The following is a 26,104-nucleotide window of genomic DNA, read 5'->3' as shown; positions in this document are numbered from 1 at the left end:
TTCTGCTTTTTTCTTTCGCTTCCTTTTTCTACATCGAATTCCAATCACCAACCGCACTTAAATTTTCGTCTCTTATCTAAATAATTTTCTTTATTTTATCATACAATCTTCCACTCTTCATCATTTGTGGAGCTAGTACCCATATGAACTTTTACTATTGTAGTGAGTGTTAGCTTTGTGTGTGTCCTGGCTATGATAATGTGTTCACTCTGCTGTTTATAGTACCTTACCCATATTTATATTTTCTTGTTTATTATTAGGTTTACTCCTGTAGTATTCCTATTTGATTGTGTTGACAACCCTGTGTTCATCTAACTACTACACTCCACTAATTCCCACAATATCTAACTTCATCCTATGCATTTACCTTTTTAAATTCTCCAACCTACCTACCCCATTAAGGAATCTGACATTCTACGGTCTGGCCCATGGAATGCTATTTTTGTTTTTCCTGATGACAGCATCTTTCTGAGTAGTCCCAGCCCCGAGATTTGAGTGAGTGTCTATTTTACCTCTGGAATATTTTACTCAAGAGGATGCCATTATCATTTAACCATACAGTAGGGCTACATGCCCTTGGGAAAAACTATGGCTGTAATTTTACCATGCCTTTAGCCATTTACAGTACCAGCACAGCAAGGCATATAACAATGCCACATTAGTGAATCATCATTGCCCAGCAACTGTTAAAAAGGATGCTATCCCTCTGCAACAACCATGGGTTATTCTGATGTCTCCACAAATGCCCTTCCATTGTGGTTGCTTTTATGGTACAACTATCTGTATCATTGAGCACACAAGCCACCTTACCACAGCTTTGTGTCTACAGAAAGTATGGACGACAACATGCTGACCATTTTCTTTGCTTCTTAAGTTGATCCCTCCTCCCATGCATACAGTGATAGATACTCAAGCATGTTCAATGTCTCTCTCTCTCTCTCTCCCCCCTTCTCTTAAACGCACACAGAGAGTAGAAGGATTTGTCACACAGGTATTATTTCAGCTTGTGTCTCAATTTATTTTTGTTATTGATTAAATTCTTTATATCTTTAGATAGCTGGCCAAGAGATTTTTACAGCAGAAGACCTTACTTCTTTCTGTGCCATATTAAGGCTGAGTGAGTGATAATTTGTTGTCCTAGTATTATGCACTGTTGAGTCACATTAATGCAAGCTCCTGCCGAAAGCCTGAATAACTAACTTTTGTGGCATGGATCACTGAGAGTGTGGCAGGAAGGGAGTCAGTGAGATTCTGGAAGGTGCTAGAAGGAATTGGAGGTATTCCGTCGCAGTGCCATGGGCAGCTGCACAAGGTTTCTTGGTTCAGGATCCATGGCGCAAACAGCCCCATCGTGGTAGTCCCAGAGATTCTTGCCTGGGTTTAAATCTGGGGAGTTTGGTGGCCAGAGGAATACAGTGAATCCACCCTTGTGCTCATTGAACCACGCACATACCCTGCGAGCTGTGGTATGCATTGCATTAACCTGCTGGAGATTATGCCACGAAAAAACAAACAGCTTGCAGGGGTGGACAGATGCATAGTTGTGTTGATCCATTGTGCTTTCCAGTATAAGGAGATCACCCATGGAATGCAGTGAAAACATTTGCCAGACCATAATGCATGCTGGGTATTTGCTTTCAGATGTTTCACTCCATGCACGTTAATGGCCAACTGTCTGACCGAGCATAAAATGTGATTCATGATTCATTTGAAAATGCCACCTATTGCCGCTCAGTGGATGTCCAGTTGTGGTACTGATGTGCAAATTCCAGCGTTCGTCGCCGATGAATGACAGTCAGAATGGGTGCACAAACCAGGCGCCCACGGCGGAGGCCTATGTGCAGCTGTGTTTGTTGAACAGCTGTTGAGGAGACACTATTGGTAGCCCCTTGGTTCATTTGGGTGTTCAGATGCTCAGCAGTTCAATGACTATTCGCCTACACACCTTTCCACAGCTGTCATTCACCCATGTCATCTATCGCCTATGGTGCACCACAGTTGCCTCTGCTTTGTTTATGGTTTTGGTTTGATTTTGGTTTTGGATAGAGCCATCTTGTCATGCTCAATACACATTACACATTACACAATACACATTAACCATGGCGACACACAAACAGTTTACAAAATTAGCAATTAGTCATTTCAGATATGCTTCCACCCTTGGCCTGAAAGTCATACCTTTTTGGATGTCAAATTGCTCCATTTCTGTGTCCCCTCCTCTCCCAAAATGCTTTATGTAGCCTCCACTGCTAGTGCTACCACCTCTCTTCGGTGACTGGTTGTTGCATGTTGATGTAGAACATACGCCATGGTCACAAGAATGTGACTGGTCTGCATATTTTTGAATGTTACTATAGCTTTCCTTTTCTTTTTCAAATTATGGCTATTGGCTGTTAACAACAAACTTTTGTAGGGAATAAATGTACTGTGGAGATGCTGTCAATATGCCCAGCTGTTTAAAGAGCTGTCTATAGGAGGTTCTGTAGTGGACACCACACATTTGCCTTATTTCAGGCTTCTGTGCAACAGACCTTTTTAATTGGAGACATGTTCCTCCACGTCATGAAGCTACAAGACATTAGTGAATGCAAATAACAAAAGTCAGCCAATCTTCTTACTTTTTCAACTCCAAAATCTAATATTATTCATAACATAAAAGTTGCATAATGTAGACATTTTAGATCTATAACATGTGACTTTCAGTTCAGTTTCTTATCAAGAATTTAGAATATATTGATTCATTTAATGATTTACTCTCCCGCATTTTTCTGATCGTCTAGCCTGGTCTCTTACAGAACTGAATTGCATTTAGTGTTTTTTGTCTAAATTCAGTGACATTCCATTTGGAGAGAACCAGTTAATAATGTTCAAGATAATATTATTTACTTTTCCAAGTGTTGTCTGTAGTCTGTTAGGCTTGATCATAATACTTGCATTGTCAGCAAAGAGAACTAATTCTTCTTCTTGGATATATGATAGAATATCATTTACGCTTAACAGGAACAAGAAAGCACCCAATATCAATCTCTGTGATACTCCTGTAGTGAAGATACCCCATTCTGAAGATGCTGTTTAATTATTAACACTTCCCGACTTTCTTAATGCACCCTTGTAGTTAAATAGGATGAAAACCAGTTACCTGCAAGATCTCGGATACCATAGTATTTGACATGCTTTAGGAAAATACTGATAGTTTGTGCTGGTACCATTTTTTTTCTTGTTTAGTTTTTTATGATGGCTAGTTTAACTTACCAGGATGACGTCATGGGGAAAAACTTGCGACATGTCAATTGATGACAAACCTCATTCTGGGCGTCCATCAACTGCCTGAATCTCAGAGTTTGTTTCCCCAGGTTAGACTGTCAGTCAAACCTTTTATTTGGAAGTTTTAAGAAGATTGCACAACAATGTTAATCAAAAAAGACCCGATTTTTGGCAGACAGGAGACTGGTTTTTCAATGACGATAATGTACTCGTACACACAGCCATCTCTGTTAGACAGTGTTTGGCTAAAAAGGGCATGGTTCCGCTGCCCCGGTTCCACTGCCCCACGCGATTTACATGCCTGACTTGGCTCTGTGTGACTCTTTTCCGCATGAAAAAGGGCAGGAAAGGACTCTTGACAATGTTGAAGAAATTGACAAAATGAAGGAGGTGCTGTTAGCCATTTCCAAAGATGACTACAGAAAATGTTTCGAACATTGGAAGCACCAGTGGGAGAAATATATTTGTTGTAATGGAGAGTATTTTGAAGGGATGATGTTGTTTTGTAAACAAATTGAAAATATATAGTTTGTTTAACCTGTATAGCATCCGTCAGCGTTTTCAGTAGTAATGTTTGTAATGGTTCTACCCTTTCGGAGGCTGTATGTTTGCATTACTCCACGAGAATGCAAAAAATAACAGCATTGAGGTTTCCTGCTATGGAACCGTGTTTCATTTCTTTGATGCTGTGGCACACTCTGTCATTTAGCATTTTGACTGTTCCCTTATCTCTGACATCTTAGTGTGAACCAGTATTTTAAAACAAGTCCAAACAATCTTGAGCAGTGTTCATTTAATCAAAATTTTTCTGTTGTCAGTAGCTGGTATACTTTCAGTTAGCCACACGCATTTATGGACGTTGTCTAAATGGCTGGACATACATTCACCTGAAATACGATTATATTCTCTTTGTGCTGAACATCTTCCTTACAGAAGTAGTTTATCACAGCTTCAGCTTAATTTTATTTATTTTTCACTGAAACATTAATTTAATATTTGACATAATCACCATAGGAAAAAAGCTAATGAAAGTGAAGATACAGGAAGAACTAGTAAACTAGTTGTCATAGCATCTCATCCACTATTAAATCTAATTATGATTATTTTGTTCGTAATCTAAAAAAATAACTATAAGAGATTACATTCAGTTTTAACCTCTGTGAGTCAGGAGTAGTGTACACCTGAAGTTGCAGTACTTCTGAACCAGGGCACAGTTAGGAATGAGTGTCCTAGTTGCATTATAGCCCTGTGAATACAATCATACATTATTTGTAAATAGTCAATGCAATGTTTGTCTTTGGCGTGTGGATAATTGTGTAACTTTCTGTCTTCCAGTCTACCTGAACCTTCTATCATGTGTTTCAGTGAAATTGCAGGAAACCATATGAAACTTCATGGCGGTTTAAAACTGCGTGCCAGAGCGAGACTCGGAACTCGAGACCTTTGCCTTTCGTGGGCAAGTGCTCTACCGACTGAGCTACCCAAGCATGACTCATGACCTGTTCTCACAGCTTTAATTCCGCCAGTACCTCGTCTCCTAGCTTCCAAACTTGTAATCTGCCAGGAAGCTTCATATCAGTGCACACTCCACTGCAGAGTGAAAATTTCAATTTGGAAACATCCCCCAGGCTGTGGCAAAGCCATGTCTCCACAATATCTTTTCTTCCAGGATTGCTAGCTCTGCAAGTCTTGCAGGAGAGATTCTGTGAAGTTTGGAAGGTAGGAGACAAGGTACTGACGAAATTAAGCATGTGAGGAGAGGTTGTGAGTTGTGCTTGGGTAGATCAGTCGTTAGAGCACTTGCCCACGGTAGGGAAAGGTCTCAAATTTGAGTCTCAGTCTGGCACACAGTTTTAATCTGCAAGAAAGTTTCATATCAGTGCACACTCTGTTGCAGAGTGAAAATTTAATTATGGAAACATACCAAAATGTTTGAGTGTCATTGCGTATATCTGAGTTGTTCTCTTTATGCAGGCCTTCCATCTGGGGGCAGCAGCCGGCATAGTCCTGGCTGGCAGTGTCGCAGGTGGTGGTGTGCACTGGCTGGCAGCAGCGAGCTTAGGTATTCTTCCACCACTCGTTGCTGCAGCACTGGCCGTTCGTCTGCCTCCGTCTCCACACTTCACCATTTTGCGGCATGTTGCCGGAGACCCCAGCACTAGAGGGTCAAGTAGTTCAGTAGCAGCAGCTGGCAGCCTGCTTGAGACACTAGCTTTGGCGTTGGTGTTGGTGTCTGTGGTGCAGTTTTCCGGACACTCCTCGGTGGCATTGTACACTCGTCGTCTTTTTGCCCTGCTTGGTGTCTGCAGTGAAAGTGCAGGAGTTGTCACCGATATTACCATAGGCATTGTGAAGGTAAACACTAAATTTTTACCTAATTCCATAAAATTAGACCATACCTTTTAGCTAAATTTGGTAAATAGCAGAATTTGTTACATAGAACAGTTGGAACTCAAGAGCAAAATAATTTTTCTGCAAAAAGTGAAAGATATAGTCAGTTAGTATAGGTTGTTGGTGAAGTGATGAGGAACTGGCGTAGTATCAGCTGTGCTCAATTTTTAATACTTGGAATATAAAAAGAGTGCTACAGTGTATTGATTAAGGTTTAAAACTAAGAATTTTCTGAAGTATTAGGCATAGAAGAAAATAAGTGATATGTGATAAGAAATTAGAATGTATGCAGATTTAATCATAATATTAGAGTTGTGCAGTATAGTTACTTCCTTTTGTATGAGACAAGTTTCCTATTAATAAATTCAATCAGTGCAAGTTATGTAATGCTGCAGTAAGAGTTATTGAAGCAATAGCAAACCTTTACCATTAACAGAGAGACGAGTGGTAATAGGAGTTTACAAATTAACGAACTACGTAGAATACAGGGCTAATACCAATCAGTTTGATTTTTTCATCATTTATGTAGGCGCTTTAGTTAGTTCTTTACATTAAAAAAAATGAAATAAAAAATAAAATTTGTTTCCGTAGACAGTTAAATAAAGGAAATGAAAAAATTCTGGGTCGACAAATGGCAACATGTAAGTAGCCACAAAAACGTTCCAGATCCAACTCTGTTAAAAACCAGCATAATTCTGACTTTAAAATTGTTGTATTGAAAGAGAAACACCTGAGTACACAATATTGTTTCCTTTACCTGTTAACTGGGCTTGGAGGTTGCGGTCTCCTCTTGCCCCAGAATATGAGAGCCCTTGTTGGTATACTCTTTTTCTGTTCATATGAATTGTACTTGTAGTGTTAAGTCCTCTGTCATATGAATATGGCAAGTAATTTGGGAGTGTGTGGCAGTTGTCATTGTACAGTGTGTGCCCAGGTCCTGTATTCTGATGAGGCTTTGTTTATTCATGAAGGCTGTTTCAGTACCCGCAGTTTGCATATTTGGGCACATGTGAATGCACGAGGTACTTGACCATGCGCTCATTGACAATGATTCGGTGTTAATATTTGGAGCGTTACTCTCTATGGTAGGTTCTTCCATTCCACCTCAACGGATATGGTGTCTTCATGGAATGTGTGTTGCCAGAATTGCTGGAAAATGTACCTCCAAGTGTTAGACAAAGGATGTACTTCCAGCACAATGGGACATGAACCCATTCCAACATTGCTGTGAGGAGTGATCTGAGAGCCACCTTAGCAAAACTATGGATTGGCTCAGGTGGCCCCCTGCCCTGGACACTCAGGTTACCTGACCTCGTACTTCTTTCTGTGGGGGGTATAGAAAGCAGCTGGTGTATGAAACCAGTGTTCAGAACACCTTATCGATAGAATTGCTATCACTGCTGATGCCATTGCGGACATACCAAGACTCTTCAAACAATCATGACACTCAATGATCCATGCATACAGATCAATAGTCGCCCATTTAAGCTCTTCCTGTAGGTGTCTGCTATAATTAGTATGCTAAACTACTTTCTGTGTAGATTGTTCCTAGCATCAGAAATAGCTGTCAGGGATCATACATGCCATAACTAAATATATTTGTTTTGAAGTTGTCCAACTCCTGTATTAATTTGAAGAAATAATTTCGGAACACCCTGTGTATCTTGCAAGTTATTAAAGTCTTAATATTTGTATAAATTGTTGTTAGACACTACCTTTTGAGTGCAGTTGGTGGTATGCTATCTCTTTTTGTGTATGTTAGATTACACAAAATTTTAATTAGTTTTAATATGATTCTGTTGAAAAAACCACGTTGTTACTTACAGGTATGCTTCACTGGCATGTCAGTGTGCTTGGTGGATAGAATTGGACGACGTCCTGCTCTGCTAGTGGCTACAACATGTGCAATGTTATCAGTTGCTCTGCTTGGTGCTTTCTCAGCATATGGTGGCTCATCAACAAGCTGGACAAATCCATGCAATGCAGTCCCTTCCATTTCCTCTCAACCTCAACTCATTCAGTACAGTGTCGGTGAAGTTGTGGCTCCAGACTTACCGACAGGTTCACCACCACCCTTCCCAATGCTGCCGACACCAGTGCCTCTCATTGCAGAACCAGCACCACGCTGCATGCAACATGAAGCCCAGCCACCTGCAGGTATGTGTAGTGGCATCTGTCTGTTCTTTTCTTCTCATTGCTTTATTTATTTATTCTTAAATTTAAGAAAATTCATCAAACAGGCTTAATAATCTGCACTCCATGGCAAAAATGTAAATCACCCAGAAGACCTATTTGTATATCAATGTAACTTTGACCACGTACATAGCCTCGGTGAGTATGTAAATAATTAGAGTTGCAATTCTCTTTGAATGGTTACCAAAGTGCAGTTAATGTTGTTCATGTGTAGTGTTCTTACGAGGACTGGTAGTCTATAAAAGGGTCGTGAACACCATCAGATGTTAAATCTTCACTGAGAAGGACTCTGAGACACTGTGTACTCATGAGTCAGTGTCATCAGCACCTAAAAATGTGAAAGGGGCCTCATTGCATGTCTCATTTTGGCTGGTTGTTCTAATCATGCATATCCAAATTTGTGGGGTGTTCATTGGCCTGACGTTGGACTGCATGGGAACATGAGTGCAGGCATATTTGTCATCAAGATTCCAGTCAACCACATCTGACCACCACAAGGGAGGATTGGCCTATTGTGCACGAAGCACATCATAAAGCCTTCACCATGCCTTCCTTTCGAAAACAAGTACTGAATACACTGCAATGTTTTGTGTCATCATGCACCATTGGTCAGAGACAGGCAGCAGCTGTAATAGGGAATCGCCAGTTATTGTCCCATGCATTGACTACCATTAACACAACAACATGGACGGCTGCATTTGGAGTGGTGCTTGATAAAATAGTGGACTGCTCATGAAAGGCATCACATTGTGTTCAGCAGTGAATTGCAATTGTGCACTTCCCCAGATTACCATTGTCGGTGATTATTGCTGCTACTTGAAGAGAGGTCCCATTCTTTCTATGTTTCGAAGAGGCAGAGTGGTGTTACACCTGGCATTATGAAGTGGGGAGTCATCAGGTAAGACTTCAGGTCACAATTACTATTGATGAGGGAACTGTGATGGCACAGTAGTACATCATGGATATCCTGCTTCCTAATCTGTGCTATCTTACACAGCAATATTGTGGTTCTGTTTTAAAGTTACCATTCATGCTTAGTTTGGTTTAAACAGCACCTTGCTTTCCTAGACCTGGATGTGTTGGAGGTGGTATGCCTTTGCCTTACTCCGATCTTCTAACTGATTTATCAGCCAATTAAAGGGGGACCTAAAGTAAACCATAATATTATCAGGGTTTGTAATTAGATTAACTGGGCTAGCACTAACAACATTGTAAGAAAGTTAATCTCTATTCTTCTGACATTTGACCTCTAGAGTTAATGTTAACAGTATTTACAAATAAGAAGAAAAACTGATTACCTGATTTCCAAACAGAAATAATAGAATTATTTTTGACAGAAGAATTCATAGCAGGAATACAATATTAAACTGGTACAGGAAGAGTAGGTTGTTCAAGTGGTGAAGGGAGGGAAAACTTGCACAAAACTATTGATCCAGATAATAGAGAAAGTACAAGAAATGATCTGTTAGTGGTATTAGACTAACAGTAGAGTTTCAGTTCCATTTTAGTGGATTTGTGCTAATTGTTGGCTTAAATATAACATTTAAACTCAAAAATAGTAGGAGCAACATGATTAAAGTGACAACAAAAGTTAGGTTAAGGCAGAAAAAAAATGTGGGGAAAAAGCTGGGACATGTTACCAAGGGGGAAAGGAAAATCTATACCAGTAGAGAGACAAGAAAAGAATGGCAGAGTGGAAAGCAAATTAAATAGGAGGACTAAGTTAGGGCAAATTAAGTCATTGTGGAGGGCTTTGTAAAATGTGTTTGTGGGGGGGGGGGGGGGGGGGTCGCTTCAGAGGGAGACCAAGGGATGAGCACAATAAGAAGGTTTAGTTGGATGTAGATTATAGTAGTTATTCAGAGATGATGAGGCTTGAACAGGGTAGAGTAGCATGAAGAGCTGCATCGGACCAGTCTTCAGACTGAAGAAGAAGAAGAAGGAGGAGGAGGAGGAGAAGAAGACAGATGATAAATGCTAGAGACATGTTGGAGAGTAATTTCCTTTTGGGTGTAACAGTGAAACTTCAGTTCCATTTTGATAGTACTAATCCATTTGCATCAGGCCTGAACGCATTACAGCCACCACAGGAGGCAAATTTAAATGAGTGGTCAGCTGGCTTGAAGCTCATCGTATTGTGTAACATGTTGAATAACTAACTGCCCCAGGCTTACCCAAAATAGATGCAGATTAAATTGTAGAAATTGATCACTGGCCAGCCACAACAGTTCTCTTTCCTACACAGTTGATGCCATACCCCCCTGACTTACCAGAACCTGTCTTCCATAAATGCACACACAGTAATGACATACGTCATTTGCCCAACAGAAAAGTCTCTCATTGGCAGAAGAAATGACAGAAGACCTATGTGTGTTGGATAAGCATTCCATAACTTGAAAGTTAAAACCAAATTTACTGAAAACAGGAGCAGCAACATTCCATCTAAGTGACAAATTTGCAAACTACTGTCTGCAGTTAATCAGAATCAGTATATTACTCTGCAACAGTACGCCAGAGTGCCTGAGTTCACTTTGGGTAGGTCACTTACCTAATGTCACCACCTTTGGAAAACAGCTTTGGTTTTATTGGAGTGACTAAATGGATCTGTATAGGGAGCAGATGCAAACACTCTGAGATTGACAGCATTGGCTTTGGTTTATTCAACAGCTGAGAACTGTTCAGCTATTGACACAGCAGTAATCTGTTACACTCCTCCCTATACTTCTTGAATAGCTCCTGGTGCTAAGCAACATCACTTCATCTTACACAAGAAGATAGCAAGCTCTCAGTTAGTCATGGAAGGAAAGCTCAAGAACGAGTCTCTTACCATACACAATGTAATCCGGCAATGTTTTATACCCTGGCTGAAATTTTGTAAAGCAGATTGGACAATTGTGATGGCCTCTTAGGCAGGACTTTGAATCTTTTGGCTGCCTTGGAATCAGAGTGATTATCTTCATGCCAGCTAGGCTTCTTGCAAGGCAAAATCCCAACTTTGTAACTTCTGGATTTCAACGTATCTCACTGTACCCAGTGCATATCCAGTCATATTGGATGTAGAACATGAAGAACTACCTTCACTCCCAGCATCTGTAGACGTCAAGACTCTCAAAGTGGGAATTGTAAAAGAACTGTGGCAGGGTACTTCTTAAGCAATCATGTGATTGGAAAAACTGGACGTTGATCTTTAATTTCTTCATTTGTCTCTTTTTCTGGTTGCCTATATTTTTGTTTGTAACATTTGATGTACAATAAATATGTATTTTTTGTGTCAAAAAGTATTGAACACTAAATAGTGATAGATATTAAACTGAAAATGTATGTAACTTTTTAGAATCCTTACTTTTATCATACATGTAGGTTCTGACAAATTTTTGTTGTGTTAGGTTTGGAAACATTATGGCGAGCGCAGAGAGACAAAAGTTTTGTACTGCCATACAGTTCCACTTTGCTTTCCTTTGCTACAGTTCACTGTACACAATTTTGTTAGATTCTCCCTTTTCTCACTTGTTATAAAATGCATCAACAAACACTGTGGTGTAGATCCTGAAGCAAGTCGTACTCTTGTTACCAGGAGGTGCAGTTCTTTTGCAGTAACTCCTCCCCAGTATTTGCACATTTTCTTTATCTGATCTGTGAGTGGGATATGAATATGTCCAAAATATAGGAAAAACTTTCTTGGTTGCTTTTTACAGTGTTTCATATCACTGGAAACTGTTGTGATTTGGTCTTGCAAATTCACCCCTCCTATTTTCTATCTGATACTCCAGAACACAGGTCAATTTTCAGACTTCCACCTTTCCCACATGGTGTCATTTGCAATAATATCAGCTCGTTTTCAGTTAAGTCAGAAAATGGATATTATTGATATCTTTCCACTTATGTTAAAACATTTTATTTGCTGGTCAAATATAGATTCTCCTCTATTGCAAGTCTTTGACAGTACAGTGGGTATATCTTCACAGTTAACTCACTCAGCTCCTCCTACAGTCATTGATATATCTAGTGTTACTCCGAATGACAAGAACATGGTCTTTCTTATAAACATTTGGAGCAGTATTGTTAACTTCTACATCTAAATCCATAGCTGCAAGCCACCATGAAGTGCATGGCAGAGGGTATGTTCAGTTATTAGAGTTTCTTCCTGTACCATTCACATGTGGAGTGCGAGAAGAATGATTCATTGAATGCTTCTGTGCATGCTGTAATTATACTAATCTTGCCCTCACAATCCATATGTGAGTTATTCATAGGGGATTATAATATAGTCCTTGAGTCATCTTTAAAGCCTATTCTTGAAACTTCGTTAGTAGACTCTCTTGGTATAGTTTATGTCTAGCTTAAAGAGTCTGCTAGTTCAGTTTCCCCAGCATCACTTTAACACTCTCCCACAGGTCAGATAAACCTGTGACCATTTGTGCTGCTGTTCTCTATATACCTTCAGTATCACCTGGTAGTCCTATTTGGTATGGTTCCCACAAGCTTGAGCAATATTCTAGATTGGGTCACACAAGTGATTTGTAAGCATTCTCCTTTGCACACAGATTTCGTTGCCCAGCGATTCTATCAATAAACTGAAGTCTACCACTTGCTTTACTCACAACTGACCCTGTGCGATCATTTCATTTTATATCACTACTTAGAGTTACACCCACGTATTTGTATGAGTTGGATAGTTCCAACTGTGACTTATTGATATTATGCTCTTAGGATACTATGTTTTTTTCATTTTGTGAAGTGCACAATTTTATATTTGTGGGCATTTATAAGCAAGTTGCCAGTCTTTCCACCACTTTGAAATCTTATTAAAATCTGACTGAAGATTCATGCAGCTTCTTTCAGACATTACTTCATTATAGATAACTGCATCATCTGCAGAAAAGCTGAGGTCACTGTTAAATTGTCTGCAATGTCATAAATATGCAACATGAACAGCAAGGGTCCCAACACACTTCCCTGGGGCACACTCAAAGTTATTTCTACATCTGATGATGACTCTCCATCCAAGATAACATGCTGTGTCTTCCCTATGAAAAAGTCCTCAAGCCAGTCACAAATTTCACTTGATACCTCATATGATTGAACTTTTGACAATAAGCATACATTTGCACTGAGGAAAAAGCTTTTTGGAAGTCAGGAAATACTGTATCTACTTGGTTGCCTTGATACAAAGCTCGCAGTATGTCATGTGAGAAAAGTGCAAGTTTCCAGAATCCACACTGGTTGGCATTGAGGAGACCATACTGTTCAAGATACTTCATTATGTTTGAGTTCGGAATATGTTCTAAGGTTCTACAACAAATTGATGTCAGAGATATGGGACAGTAGTTTTGTGGATCACTTCTACAACCCTTCTTACAGATCAGTGTTTCCAGTGCGTTCTTTCAACTACTGGCCACGGTTTTTTGTTTGATTAATCTACAATAGATTATTGTTAGAAGAGTAGCTAACTCAGCCCCAAATTTAATACAGAATCTGACAGGGTCTCATTTAATGATTTCAGCTGTTCCTCAACACTGCTGACACTAATACTGATTTAATTCCTCTTTTCAGTGGCTTAAGGATAAAATTGGCGCAATACTTCTGATTTTCTTTTGTAAAGGAACATTTGAGAAGCTTTTGCTTTGCTACCCTCAGTTTCAGTTCCTGTCTGATTTGCTAGGGTCTGAAAACTAACTTTGGTGCCACCAACAGCCTCTACATATGGCCAGAAATTCTTTGGATTTTGTGAAAGATTGTTTGACAGTATTCTGCTACAGTAGTCACTGAAGGCTTCACTCATTGGTGTCTTGACAGCCAAACGTGTTTCACTCAGCCTCTCTCAATCAGTGGTTCTATGCCTTGATTTTACACCCATTATGCAGTAGTCTTTATTTCCTTAGAACATCATGATGGCTGACACAAGTTTTGATGTGGACATCCTCAAAGAGGTCAGGCCTATTTGTTGCCACTAGATCCAGTATATTTCCATCATGAATAGGGTTCCGAACTAACTGTTCTAGATAGGATTCAGCACAGGCATTTAATAATGTTTCACAGGCTGTCTTATTCTGCCCACCATTAATAACACTATAATTTTCCCAATTGACTCTTTGATGAATAGTCTTCACCAGTGATTTAAGTACACTTGGTGTACTTAAGTACAGGTGAACTGAGGTCTTCTCTGAAGTTTTCAGTTACATCTGGAGATGAATCTGATGGACAATAGAAGTATCCAGTTACCATTTTATGCACACCCCTGATACTGAGTCGTGCCCAAACAGTCTCACATGCAGCTTCAATTTCTATCTTAATGGATTTGAGTACCTTGTCCACTGCTACAGATACACCACCTCCATTTCCCATTAGTCCATCCTTTTAATATACACTTAAATTTTCCCCAATAATCTCACTGTTATCAATTTCAGATTTAAATCGGCTTTCTGTAACTAGTATATGTGAGCTTCATTGCCTTTCAGTTGCAAACTCTGGCACTTTGTTGCGAATGCTTTGATAATTAACACTAGGATATTAATACTCTCACCTATAGGAGGCATTTATTTTGATATTACACTGATACTTCTGGATTTCCTGCAGCTGTCATTATCTGAATTTGATGGAGAGTTGCCTAATCTGAAAAATCTTTGTGTCAGCTTCACACACAGTCGGCTACTGGGGTAACAGCCTCTGATGTGTAGTGCACAGCAGATCCATTTAGGGCATGCTACAGTTCTCTATGGCACAAGTCCGAGAAGTCACAGTGTAATTTGTCACAGAACTTTTGAAGTCTCTGGTTCAGTCCTTCCACTCGATTCAGAACCAAGAGGCCACGATTAGTTCTGGGGACTATGCTGCAAATTGTAAGCTTTGCTGAAACTCCATGTGTGAGGGTGATGTTCTCAACCTTCTCTCCAGTTGCTGGAATCATCCGTATATGACCTCTGAGCCCAGACGACAAGACATAATTTGTTCCAACATTTGCCACAGTCTGCAGTTGATTGCACCCTGTTCCCTCAGTGGCTGCCAGAATAGTCTTTTCAATATGTTGATAGAGGCCACCAGGAATACACAACTGAGTGCCTCATATAAAATGTCATACATTTGGCATAACTGCCCAAAATGCAAATTGAGATTTCTTATTGCCTTATCTTCACAGAAACAAAATTGTATTAAAAACATTTTTTTTTAAAGTGGAGAACAATTACGCTGTAGTTAAATGCAGAAAACACACAATAGAACCACACAACACACTAGAAAACCATAAGTGTACAATTACACACAAGAGACATCTGCAAGTGAAAATGCAACAGGTTGTGTTCACTGATTGTTCTCATAATGCAAGCTGTGTACACCAATGCAATGGTTAGTAATTTTTTTATAAATTTTAGTAAAAATATTAGAAGTAAAATAAAAAATCCAGGTATGTGTGAGTGGAACTCACTTATCAAGGATTGTGTACACAGATAGTTCATCAATCCAGTTCATTCATCCCTGGAATCGTGAATTGTGACAATTTTTACCTGTTATCGGCATTGATTTTGGCAAGATGTTGGTTTTGGGTATTGCAAGAGTTTTGAGAATGTTTTAATTTTAAGATTGGAGTTGGATAATGAATGTTAAAAGAAGTATTTTTGTGTGATATAATTACAGTTTAATAATTTTTGCTTTTTTCCGTTAGTTGTGTTGTGAAACCTTGCTTCTTGTCAAATTTCATGATTCCAGGTCAAAGGGAAGTGTCCAATAGTTTTTGATGAGTGAGTTTGCAAGTATCACAACATGTGACATAAATAGCTTTCCCTTTTGATTGCAATGACTTAGCTGACATTTATTACACTGCCAAGAGACATTGGAGCTTCAAATGTGATGTCAATTTCAACTTCATATCTCTAATAACAGTTCCTGAGAAAAAGGGGTTTCAACAGTTGGGTAGATAGTGTAAATGAAAGTTGCAGTTAAGGAAGAACCTAGGGAGGCCATGGAAAGGAACATTGAAGCCAGTGTGGATAGTAGATGCTGAATGTTGTTCCTATTGTTGTCCTCAGCCCAGGCGACTGGATTGATGCAGCTCTCCATGCTACGCTACACTTGCAAGTTTCTTCATCTCTGAGTAACTACTGCAACCTACATCTTTCTGAATCTGCTTAGTATATTCATCTCTTGGTCTCCCTCAACTATTACCTTCCACGCTTCCCTCCAACACCAAATTGGTGATCACTTTTTATCTCTGAACGTGTCCTACCTACCGACCCCTTCTTCTAGTCAAGTTGTGCCACAAATTCCTCTTCTCCTCTATTCTTTTTAGTACCCCCCATTAGTTACGTGATCTACCCATCTAACCTTCAGCATTCTTCTGTAGCACCACATTCCAAAAGCTTCTATTCCCTTCTTGTCTAAACTATTTATCGTCCATGTTTCACTTCCATACGTGGCTACACTCCATACAAATACTTCCTGACACTAAAATTTATACTTGACGTTTACAAATTTCTCTTCTTCAAAAACACTTTTCTTGCCATTGGCAGTCTATATTTTATATTCTCTCTGCTTTGACCATCATCAGTTATTTTGCTTCCCAAATAGCAAAATTCATTTACTACTTTGTGTCCCATTTCCTAATCTAATTCCCTCAGCATCACCTGATTTAATTTGGCTATATTCCATTATCCTTATTTTGCTTATGTTGATGTTCATCTTATATCCTCCTTTCAAGACACTGTCTATTCCGTTCAGCTGCTCTTCCAGGTTCTTCGGTGTGTCTGACAGAATTACCATGTTGTCAGCAAACCTGAAAGCTTTTATTTCTTCTCCATGGATTTTAATTCTTACTCCAAATTTATCTTTTGTTTCCTTTATTGCTTGCTCAGTATAGAGATTGAATAACATTGGGGATAGGCTACAAGCCTGTCTCACACCCTTCTCAACCACTGCTCCCCTTTCATGCCCCTTGACATTTATGACTGTTATCTTGTTCCTGTGCAAATTATAAATAGCCTTTCGCTCCCTGTGTTTTACCCCTGACGCCTTTAGAATTTGGAGGAGATTCTTCCAGTCAGCATTGTCAAAAGCTTTCTCTAAGGCTACAAATGCTAGAAACATAGATTTTCCTTTCCTTAATCTATCTTCTAAGATAAGTCGTAGGGTCAGTATAGCCTCATGTGTTCCAACATTTCTACGGAATCCAAACTGATCTTCCCCGAGATCTGCTCCCAGCAGTTTGATCATTTGTCAGTAAAGAATTCATGTTAGTATTTTGCAGGCGTGACCTATTAAACTGGTAATTCGGTTATTTTCACACCTGTCAACACCTGCTTTCTTTGGAATTTGAATTATTATATTCTTCTTGAAATATGTGGGTATTTCGCCTGTCTCATATGTCTTGCTCACCAGATGGTAGAGGTTTGTCATGGCTGGCACTCCCAAGACTATCTGTTGCTCTAAAGGAATGTTGTCTATGCCCGGGGCCTTGTTTCGACTTACGTCTTTCAATGCTTTGTCAAATTCTTCATGCACTATCATGTCTCCCATTTCATCTTCTTCTACATTCTCTACCATTTCCATAATGTTGCTGTCAAGTTCATCGCCCTTGTATAGACCCTCTATATACTCCTTCCATCTTTCGTTTTTTCCTTCTTTGCTTGCAACTGGTTTTCCATCTGAGCTCTTGATATTCATACAGGTGGTTCTCTTTTCTCCAAAGGTATCCTTAATTTTCCTGTAGGCGACATCTATTTTACTCCTAGTCATCTATGCCTCTACAACCTTACATTTGTCCTCAAGCCATCCCTGTTGAGCCATTTTGCACTTCCTGTCACTCTCATTTTTGAGACACTTGTATTCCTTTGTGCCTGCTTCATTTACTGTGTGTTTATATTTTCTCATTTCATCAATGAAATTTAATATCTCTTGTGTCACCCAAGGATTTCTACTAGGCCTTGTCTTTTTACCTACTTGATCCTGTGCTGCCTTCACTATTTCATATCTAATAGCCACCTCTTATTCTTCTACTGTATTTCTTTCCCCCATTCTTGTCAATTGATCTCTCATGCTCTCTCTGAAACCCTCTACAACCTCTGATTCTTTCAGTTTATGCAGGATCCATCTCCTTAAATTTCCACCTTTTTGCAGTTTCTTCTGTTTTAATCTGCAGTTCGTAACAAATAAATTGTGGTCAGAGTCCACATCTGCCCCTGGAAATGTCTTACAGTTTAAAATGTGGTTCCTAAATCTCTGTCTTTTATTATATAATCTATCTGAAACCTTCCAGTGTCTCCAGGCCTCTTCCATGAAGACAATCTTCTTTCATGATTCTTAAACCATGTATTAGCTGTGATTGAGTTATGCTCTGTGCAAAATTCTACCAGGCCGCTCCTCTTTCATTCCTTACCCCCATTCCGTATTCACCTGCTACTTTTCCTTCTCTTCCTTTTCCTACTGTCAAATTCAAGTCCCCCATGTCTATTAAATTTTTCTTCAGTCTCTTCATCATCTGTGGATCTAGTTGGCCTATAAACTTGCACTACTGTGGTGGGTGTGTCTGCTACAATAATGCTTTCACTATGATGTTCATGGTAGCTCATCCTCATTCTAATTTTTTTGGTCATTATTAAAACTACTCCTGCATTATCCCTACGTATTTTTGTTTTTATAACCCTGCATTCACCTGACCAGAAGTCCTGTTCTGCTGCCACCAAACTCCACTAATTCCCGCTATATCTAACTTTAACCTATCCATTTCTCTTTTCAATTTTTCTAACCTACCTGCCCGCTTGAGGGATCTGACATTCCATGCTCCGATTCGAAGAGTGCCATTTTATTCTCTCTCCTGATAATATCATCTTCCTGAGTAACCACCATCCAGAGATCCGAATGGGGGACTATTTTACTTCTGGAATATTTTGCCCTAGAGGATGCCTTCAACATTCAACCATACAGTAGAGCTGCATGCCCCCGGGAAAAATTATGACTGTAGTTTCCCCTTGCTTTCAGCCATTTGTAGTACCAGCTCAGCAAGGCTGTTTTAGTTGATATTACAAGGCTAGATCAGCCAGTCATCGAGACTGTGGCCCCTGCAACTACGGAAAAGGCTGCTACCCCTCTTCAGGAACCATATGTTTGCTTGGCCTCTCAACAGATAGCCCTCCATTGTTGTTACATCTACGGTACCACTATATGTATCTCTGAGGCACAGAAGCCTCCCCACCAAAGGCAAGGTCCATGGTTTGGATGGGATTATTCATACCAGGTTAGATAATGATGGAGTAGGAGTGGGAATAATAATAAATAGAAACCTGGCGGTAGAGTAAAGAGTTATCTGCAGCGAACAGAAATAATGTTGATGTTGACATTGTGTGGGTATCTCAGAGAGATTTTAATCATACAAAAGTATTAATGCTGCTGACAGGTATGTATGTTGGTAGAATTGAACAAGCACAGGGTAAAAGTAACCCACCTCCTCTTTGAATAGGAATGCAATATTTTGTCTTCTGAAGTAGAGTAAACAACTGCAACAATAGACAGTTTTACCGTATTTACTCGAATCTACGCCGCACTCGAATCTAAGCCGCACCTGAAAAATGAGACTCGAAATAAAGAGGGGAAAAAAAAAATTCTCGAATCTAAGCCGCACGTGAAATTTGAGACTCGAATTCAAGGGGAGAGAAAAGATTTAGGCCACACCTCCAAATCGAAACAAAGTTGGTCCATTGTAATATGAGACACGATTTAGGTCGAATGAATGACGATACAACTACAGTAGTTTGGTTTGAGTCGTAAGATTAGCAGTTAAGCTTTACCAGGTAGCCATTGCTATGCGTCAGGCTCTCCGTCCTTATTTATACGGGTACCCTTCCTTTTTCACGTGCTTCGTCCGGTTTGAATCGATTGCTTATTTTGCTTTGATCTGATAAGTGCTGTTTTCTTTGTTATAGATGTTTATGTCACTCTAAGCTGAAAATGCATTACTGTACTGTCATGCATTGTTTGTCGCATTCTGATAGTGAGTGTTTACGGCCTGTTGCCACTCGCGGCATGGCTTTCTTTTGTGTGCGCTACTGCCACTTTTTTTATAAAAAAAGTAAAAAAAAAAGAGAGAAAAAATCGTCTCATTAGCAAAACAATGGCAAGGGACTGCTATTTGTTGTTACTTACACTGCTGCTTTCTTTGATAATGATCAACAAGAACCAAATAATAGACTGCGTATGATAGAAGATGTTCTGAACGAGAGCTAGGCGAAAATTTTTCTCCGTTTGAAAATCTTTGCGGCCGCTTCTTTATTACATGAAATTCTGCACAGAAATTAGAGTCATCTTAGATTTAAAAATCTAGTCAGTTGCCGTGCTTCATTTCTGACTGTATCACTATTAGGCATAAGAATAATACGAATATAAACATGACACGATACATATATTCTTCCACGTTTGCTGTTGTCTGACTCTAGTTTCGTAGTTTATTAGGCAGACAGGATTTAAACGAGATAGCAGCAAACATGAAAGAATACATGGCAAAATGTTTATATTCGTATTATTCTTATGGTGAAAATAATAATGCATGTGATTCACATTTCATCAGGTTCCTATTAGCAACCATCTCTTCTCATAGGTAGGAAAAAATTCAGAACGTAGAGTTGACCATATTGACAAACATCTCAAGCAGTCTTGCCAGTCGGATTTTTGTAGTACATTGAAATTCTGCTACATTCAAAGATGAGCAGTACGGAATTTGTATTTACTTCGTTCGATAATGTATGAAAATGCAATGGTCGAAACTCGAGGCGGAGAAAAAAAGCTCGTCTTCCACCTTTTTTTTTATATTTATTTACTGACGCAGAGGTTTTGGCCCCAGTATTTATCTTTGTGCCTACAAAGCATGCCTGTGTAGCGCTACATGTATTCGACGGCAGAAGTTAGTTGTGGCGGCACCTATCGAAATTTTTCAGAACTTCTGCTTGCTTTGTACTCGATTCTAAGCCGCAGGCGGTTTTTTGGATTAATAAAACCGGAAAAAAAGTGCAGCTTAGATTCGAGTCAATACGGTATGCAATAATTGATTGATAGCAGTCTTCTGTCAGAATTTCAGTTTATTTCATCATTAAAGTCTGCAAAAGGGTTTCTTGATAAAAGAAAGGATTGAAATTGTGGATGCAAAATATAAAATGATAAAGAACTCCTTCAATTTGCACACCAGAGGCTATTGAAGACCTTTGCCGAACAATTATTCAGAGTCCAAAGAAGATTACACGTACATTGACACAACAGGTGTACGTAAGTAGGAGGAGTTTCCAGTGGATATTGGATATTGAAAAGTATTAATTTGAAGCCCTATCATGTGATGTTTGTGCAGCATTTACAGGAGGATGACAGACAGAAAGGTGTAGATTACTGCATGTGGCTTTTGAATAACATCAATGCTGGATGGTTAGACCTGTTCCATTACATAATGAATAATGAAGCATGGTTTCATTTTTTTGGTTCTGTGATTGGAACATGAGGTACTGAGCAGTGGAGAACCCTAAAATTGTGTGTCAGAAACTACTCCATGATGAAAAAATCTGTGTTTGGTGCAGTGTAACAGGAACACACATCATTGAGCTGACATTAAACACTACCCTCAAACATGGTCGCATACATGGAAATTTTTTGAAAGATTTTGTGCTCAACTCACTTAATATGAAAGACAATACTGCTTCATCTGGCAAGATGGGGCAACATGTCACACATATAAGGTATTCCTGGAATGAGACCATGATGTCTTCACTGAGGAAAGAACTGCCAGCAAATATTTATGAAAGACAGCATCATCGATATCTGAACTTCATGCCAGGTGTATCTGAATATGATTAGGCATGCACAGCTGTATACGATGTTGCAGGGGGCTACTTTCAATGTCTTCTATAAAAGTATTTTTCACTGTAAATAAATGGTAAGTCCATTTCAGTTATCCGTTTATGTAATTTCACTGCATTTTGTTTACACTTACAACATGGGCCCTTTTTTATCTGTGCCCCCCAGTATTTTATAATATCAGTGAGTTTGTAAAATATGTCAGTTGCTTGTGTAGAAAACTGGTGGGATGTTCTTAAAGAAAATGTAGTAAATTTAGCAGAAAAAATACTAGGATCTAAAAAGGCAGGTAAGGTAACACGCAGCTATGGAATGTGGATGAGAAGACATCAACAATGCTGGGCATTCAAAGACATGATTACATGGAATTGTGGAAAAGCTAAGTAAGAATGGATTGGGATAAGATGTCAGAAAATTGATACAAAATTGATACGTGATAGTGCAGATGCTGTACACATACTAATAAGCAGTCACTTTGGGGAGCTCACTGATTAGAGATGAAAGAGATAATTAAGTATGGAAGCAAAGACTAAGTGACAACATGGACATTATTCTTGAATAAACTTTATTGTTCCTCGAAGAAATTAGGCTGGTTGAAAATGAGGTCTTGGTCCAAGATGGTTATGAGGTGATTTAGTCCATAGCTCTGAATTTTAAGAGGCTTTATATAAACTTGTTAGGAAGAAGCGTCTAAATGTCGATGAAATACCATGGACACCGTTATGGGCATCAGACCAAAAATCAGAACAAGAACTGTACAAGCTCATGAATGAAACATGTATAATTGAGGATGTTACACCAGGTCTTGAACAGTAAGTATTTAAATTATGCACGTTCAAATGAGCAAAAATACAGATAGATGTGATAATTACCACACAATCAGCCTAATGTGACATGTGTCAAAATAAGCACAAGAGTGCCACACCAAAGAATAAAAGGGAAAATTGAAGTTGGTTATGAAAGAACCAATTTCGTTTTAGGAGGAGACACTAGTGAAGTAATTTTAATACTGCAGTTAGTAATAAACGTAAGATTTTGTAAAAATAAAAAAAAATGTAGATTTGAATAAACAATTCCATTAGAATCCTTGATGTGTTGACAGCTTCTCCGAATAACATTGTTTGTTGTTGTGGTCTTCAGTCTTGAGACTGGTTTGATGCAGCTCTCCATGCTAATCTATCCTGTGCAAGCTCCTTCATCTCCCAGTACTTACTGCAACCCACATCCTTCTGAATCTGCTTAATGTATCCATCTCTTGGTCTCCCTCTATGATTTTTACCCTCCACGCTGCCCTCCAATGCTAAATTTGTGATCCCTTGATGCCTCAGGACATGTCCTACCAACCGATCCCTTCTTCTAGTCAAGTTGTGCCACAAACTTCTCTTCTCCCCAATCCTATTCAATACCTCCTCATTAGTTACGTGATCTACCCACCTAATCTTCAACATTCTTCTGTAGCACCACATTTCGAAAGCTTCTATTCTCTTCTTGTCCAAACTACTTGTCCAAACTATTTATTATCCATGTTTCACTTCCATACATGGCTACACTCCATACAAATACTTTCAGAAACGACTTCCTGACACTTAAATCTATACTCAATGTTAACAAATTTCTCTTCTTCAGAAACACTTCCCTTACCATTGCCAGTCAACATTTTATATCCTCTCTACTTCGACCATCATCAGTTATTTTGCTCCCCAAATAGCAGAACTCCTTTACTACTTTAAGTGTCTCATTTCCTAATCTAATTCCTCCAGCATCACCTGACTTAATTCGACTACATTCCATTATCCTCGTTTTTCTTTTGTTGATGTTCATCTTATATACTCCTCTCAAGACACTGTCCATTCCATTCAACTGCTCTTCCAAGTCCTTTGCTGTCTCTGACAGAATTACAATGTCATCGGCGAACCTCAAAGTTTTTATTTCTTCTCCCTGGATTTTAAACCTACTCCAAATTTTTCTTTTGTTTCCTTTACTGCTTGCTCAATATACAGATTGAATAACATCGGGGAGAGGCTACAACCCTGTCTCACTCCCTTCCCACACACTGCTTCCCTTTCATGCCCCTCGACTCTTATAACTGCCATCTGGTTTCTGTACAAATTGTAAATAGCCTTTCGGTCCCTGTATTTTACCCCTGCCACGTTTAGAATTTGAAAGAGAGTATTCCAGTCAACATTTTCAAAAGATTTCTCTAAGTCTACAAATGCTAGAAACGTAGGTTTGCCTTTCCTTAATCTTTCTTCTAAGATAAGTTGTAAGGCCAGTATTGCATCACGTGTTCCAACATTTCTACGGAATCCAAAATGATCTTCCCAGAGGTCAACTTCTACCAGTTTTTCCATTCGCCTGTAAATAATTTGTGTTAGTATTTTGCAGCTGTGACTTATTAAACTGATACTTCGGTAATTTTCACATCTGTCAACACCTGCTTTCTTTGGGATTGGAATTATTATATTCTTCTTGAAGTCTGAGGGTATTTCGCCTGTCTCGTACATCTTGCTCACCAGATAGTAGAGTTTTGTCAGGACTGGCTCTCCCAAGGCTGTCAGTAGTTCTAATGGAATGTTGTCTACTCCTGGCACCTTGTTTCGACTTAGGTCTTTCAGTGCTCTGTCAAACTCTTCACGTAGTATTTTATCTCCCATTTCATCTTCATCTACATTCTCTTCCATTTCCATAATATTGTCCTCAAGTACATCGCCCTTGTGTAGACTCTGTATATACTCCTCCCACCTTTCTGCTTTCCCCTCTTTGCTTAGAACTGGGTTTCCATCTGACCTCTTGATATTCATAGAAGTGGCTTTCTTTTCTCCAAAGGTCTCTTTAATTTTCCTGTAGGCAGTATCTATCTTACCCCTAGTGAGATAAGCCTCTACATCCTTACATTTGTCCTCTAGCCATGCTTGCTTAGCCATTTTGCACTTCTTGTCGATATCATTTTTGAGATGTTTGTATTCCTTTTTGCCTGCTTCATTTACTACATTTTTATATTTTCTCCTTTCATCAATTAAATTCAATATTTCTTCTGTTACCCAAGGATTTCTACTAGCCCTTGTCTTTTTACCTACTTGATCCTCTGCTGCCTTCACTACTTCATCCCTCTGAGCCACCCATTCTTCTTCTACTGTATTTCTTTCCCTCATTCCTGTCAATTATTCCCTTATGCTCTCGCTGAAACTCTGTACAATCTCTGGTTCTTTCAGTTTATCCAGGTCCCATCTCCTTACACTCCCACCTTTTTGCAATTTCTTCCGTTTTAATCTAGATTGTGGTCAGAGTCCACATCTGCCCCTGGAAATGTCTTACAATTTAAAACCTGGTCCTAAATCTCTGTCTTACCATTATATAATCTATCTGATACCTTTTAGTATCTCTAGGATTCTTCCACGTATACAACCTTCTTTTATGATTCTGGAACCAAGTGTTAGCTATGCTCTGTGCAAAATATTAACAGACGGCTTCCTCTTTCATTTCTTAGCCCCAATCCATATTCACCTACTATGTTTCCTTCTCTCCCTTTTCCTACTGTCGAATTCCAGTCACCCATGACTAATAAATTTTTGTCTCCCTTCACTACCTGTACAATTTCTTTTATTTCATCATACAGTTCTTCAGTTTCCTCGTCATCTGCAGAGCTAGTTGGCATATAAGCTTGTACTGCTGTAGTAGGCGTGAACTTCGTGTCTATCTTGGCCACAATAATACGTTCACTATGCTGTTTTTAGTAGCCTACCCGCACTCCTATTTTTTTATTCATTATTAAACCTACTCCTGCATTACCCCTATTTGATTTTGTGTTTATTACCCTGTAGTCACCTGACCAGAAGTCTTGTTCCACCTGCCACCGAACTTCACTAATTCCCACTATATCTAACTTTAACCTATCCATTTCCCTTTTTAAATTTTCTAACCTACCTGCCCGATTAAGGGATCTGACATTCCACGCTCCGATCCGTAGAATGCCAGTTTTCTTTCTCCTGATAACGACGTCCTCTTGAGTAGTCCCCGCCCAGAGATCTTAATGGGGGACTATTTTACCTCCGGAATATTTTACGCAAGAAGACGACATCATCATTTAACCGTACAGTAAAGCTGCATGCCCTCGGGAGAAATTACGGCTGTAGTTTCCCCTCGCTTTCAGCTGTTCGCAGTACCAGCACAGCAAGGCCGTTTTGGTTAATGTTACAAGGCCAGGTCTGTCAATCATCCAGACTGTTGCCCCTGCAACTACTGAATAGGCTGCTGTGCCTCTTCAGGAACCACACATTTGTCTGGCCTCTCAACAGATAGCCCTCCGTTGTGATTGCACGTACGGTACGGCTATCTGTATTGTTGAGGCACGCAAGCCTCCCCACCAACGGCGAGGTCTATGGTTCATGGGGGGCTGAATAACATAGATGGGCATTTTCCTTGCAACACAATTTCCGTT

General features: G+C 39.4%; 1 protein-coding gene across 1 annotated transcript in view; it reads left to right on the top strand.

The window, feature by feature from the left end:
• Positions 1–26,104, top strand: part of LOC126273161 (solute carrier family 2, facilitated glucose transporter member 10-like) — a 79,867-nt gene that overhangs the window by 6,729 nt on the left and 47,034 nt on the right. Inside the window, exons 3-4 of the mRNA XM_049976630.1 lie at positions 5,239–5,619; positions 7,482–7,812. Coding sequence (XP_049832587.1) covers positions 5,239–5,619; positions 7,482–7,812 — 712 coding nt within the window. The remainder of the gene's footprint in view (positions 1–5,238; positions 5,620–7,481; positions 7,813–26,104) is intronic.

This window comes from Schistocerca gregaria, chromosome 5, assembly GCF_023897955.1.
Source record: "Schistocerca gregaria isolate iqSchGreg1 chromosome 5, iqSchGreg1.2, whole genome shotgun sequence".
Lineage (NCBI taxonomy): Eukaryota > Metazoa > Arthropoda > Insecta > Orthoptera > Acrididae > Schistocerca > Schistocerca gregaria.
This window is presented reverse-complemented; position numbering and strand designations above follow the sequence as displayed.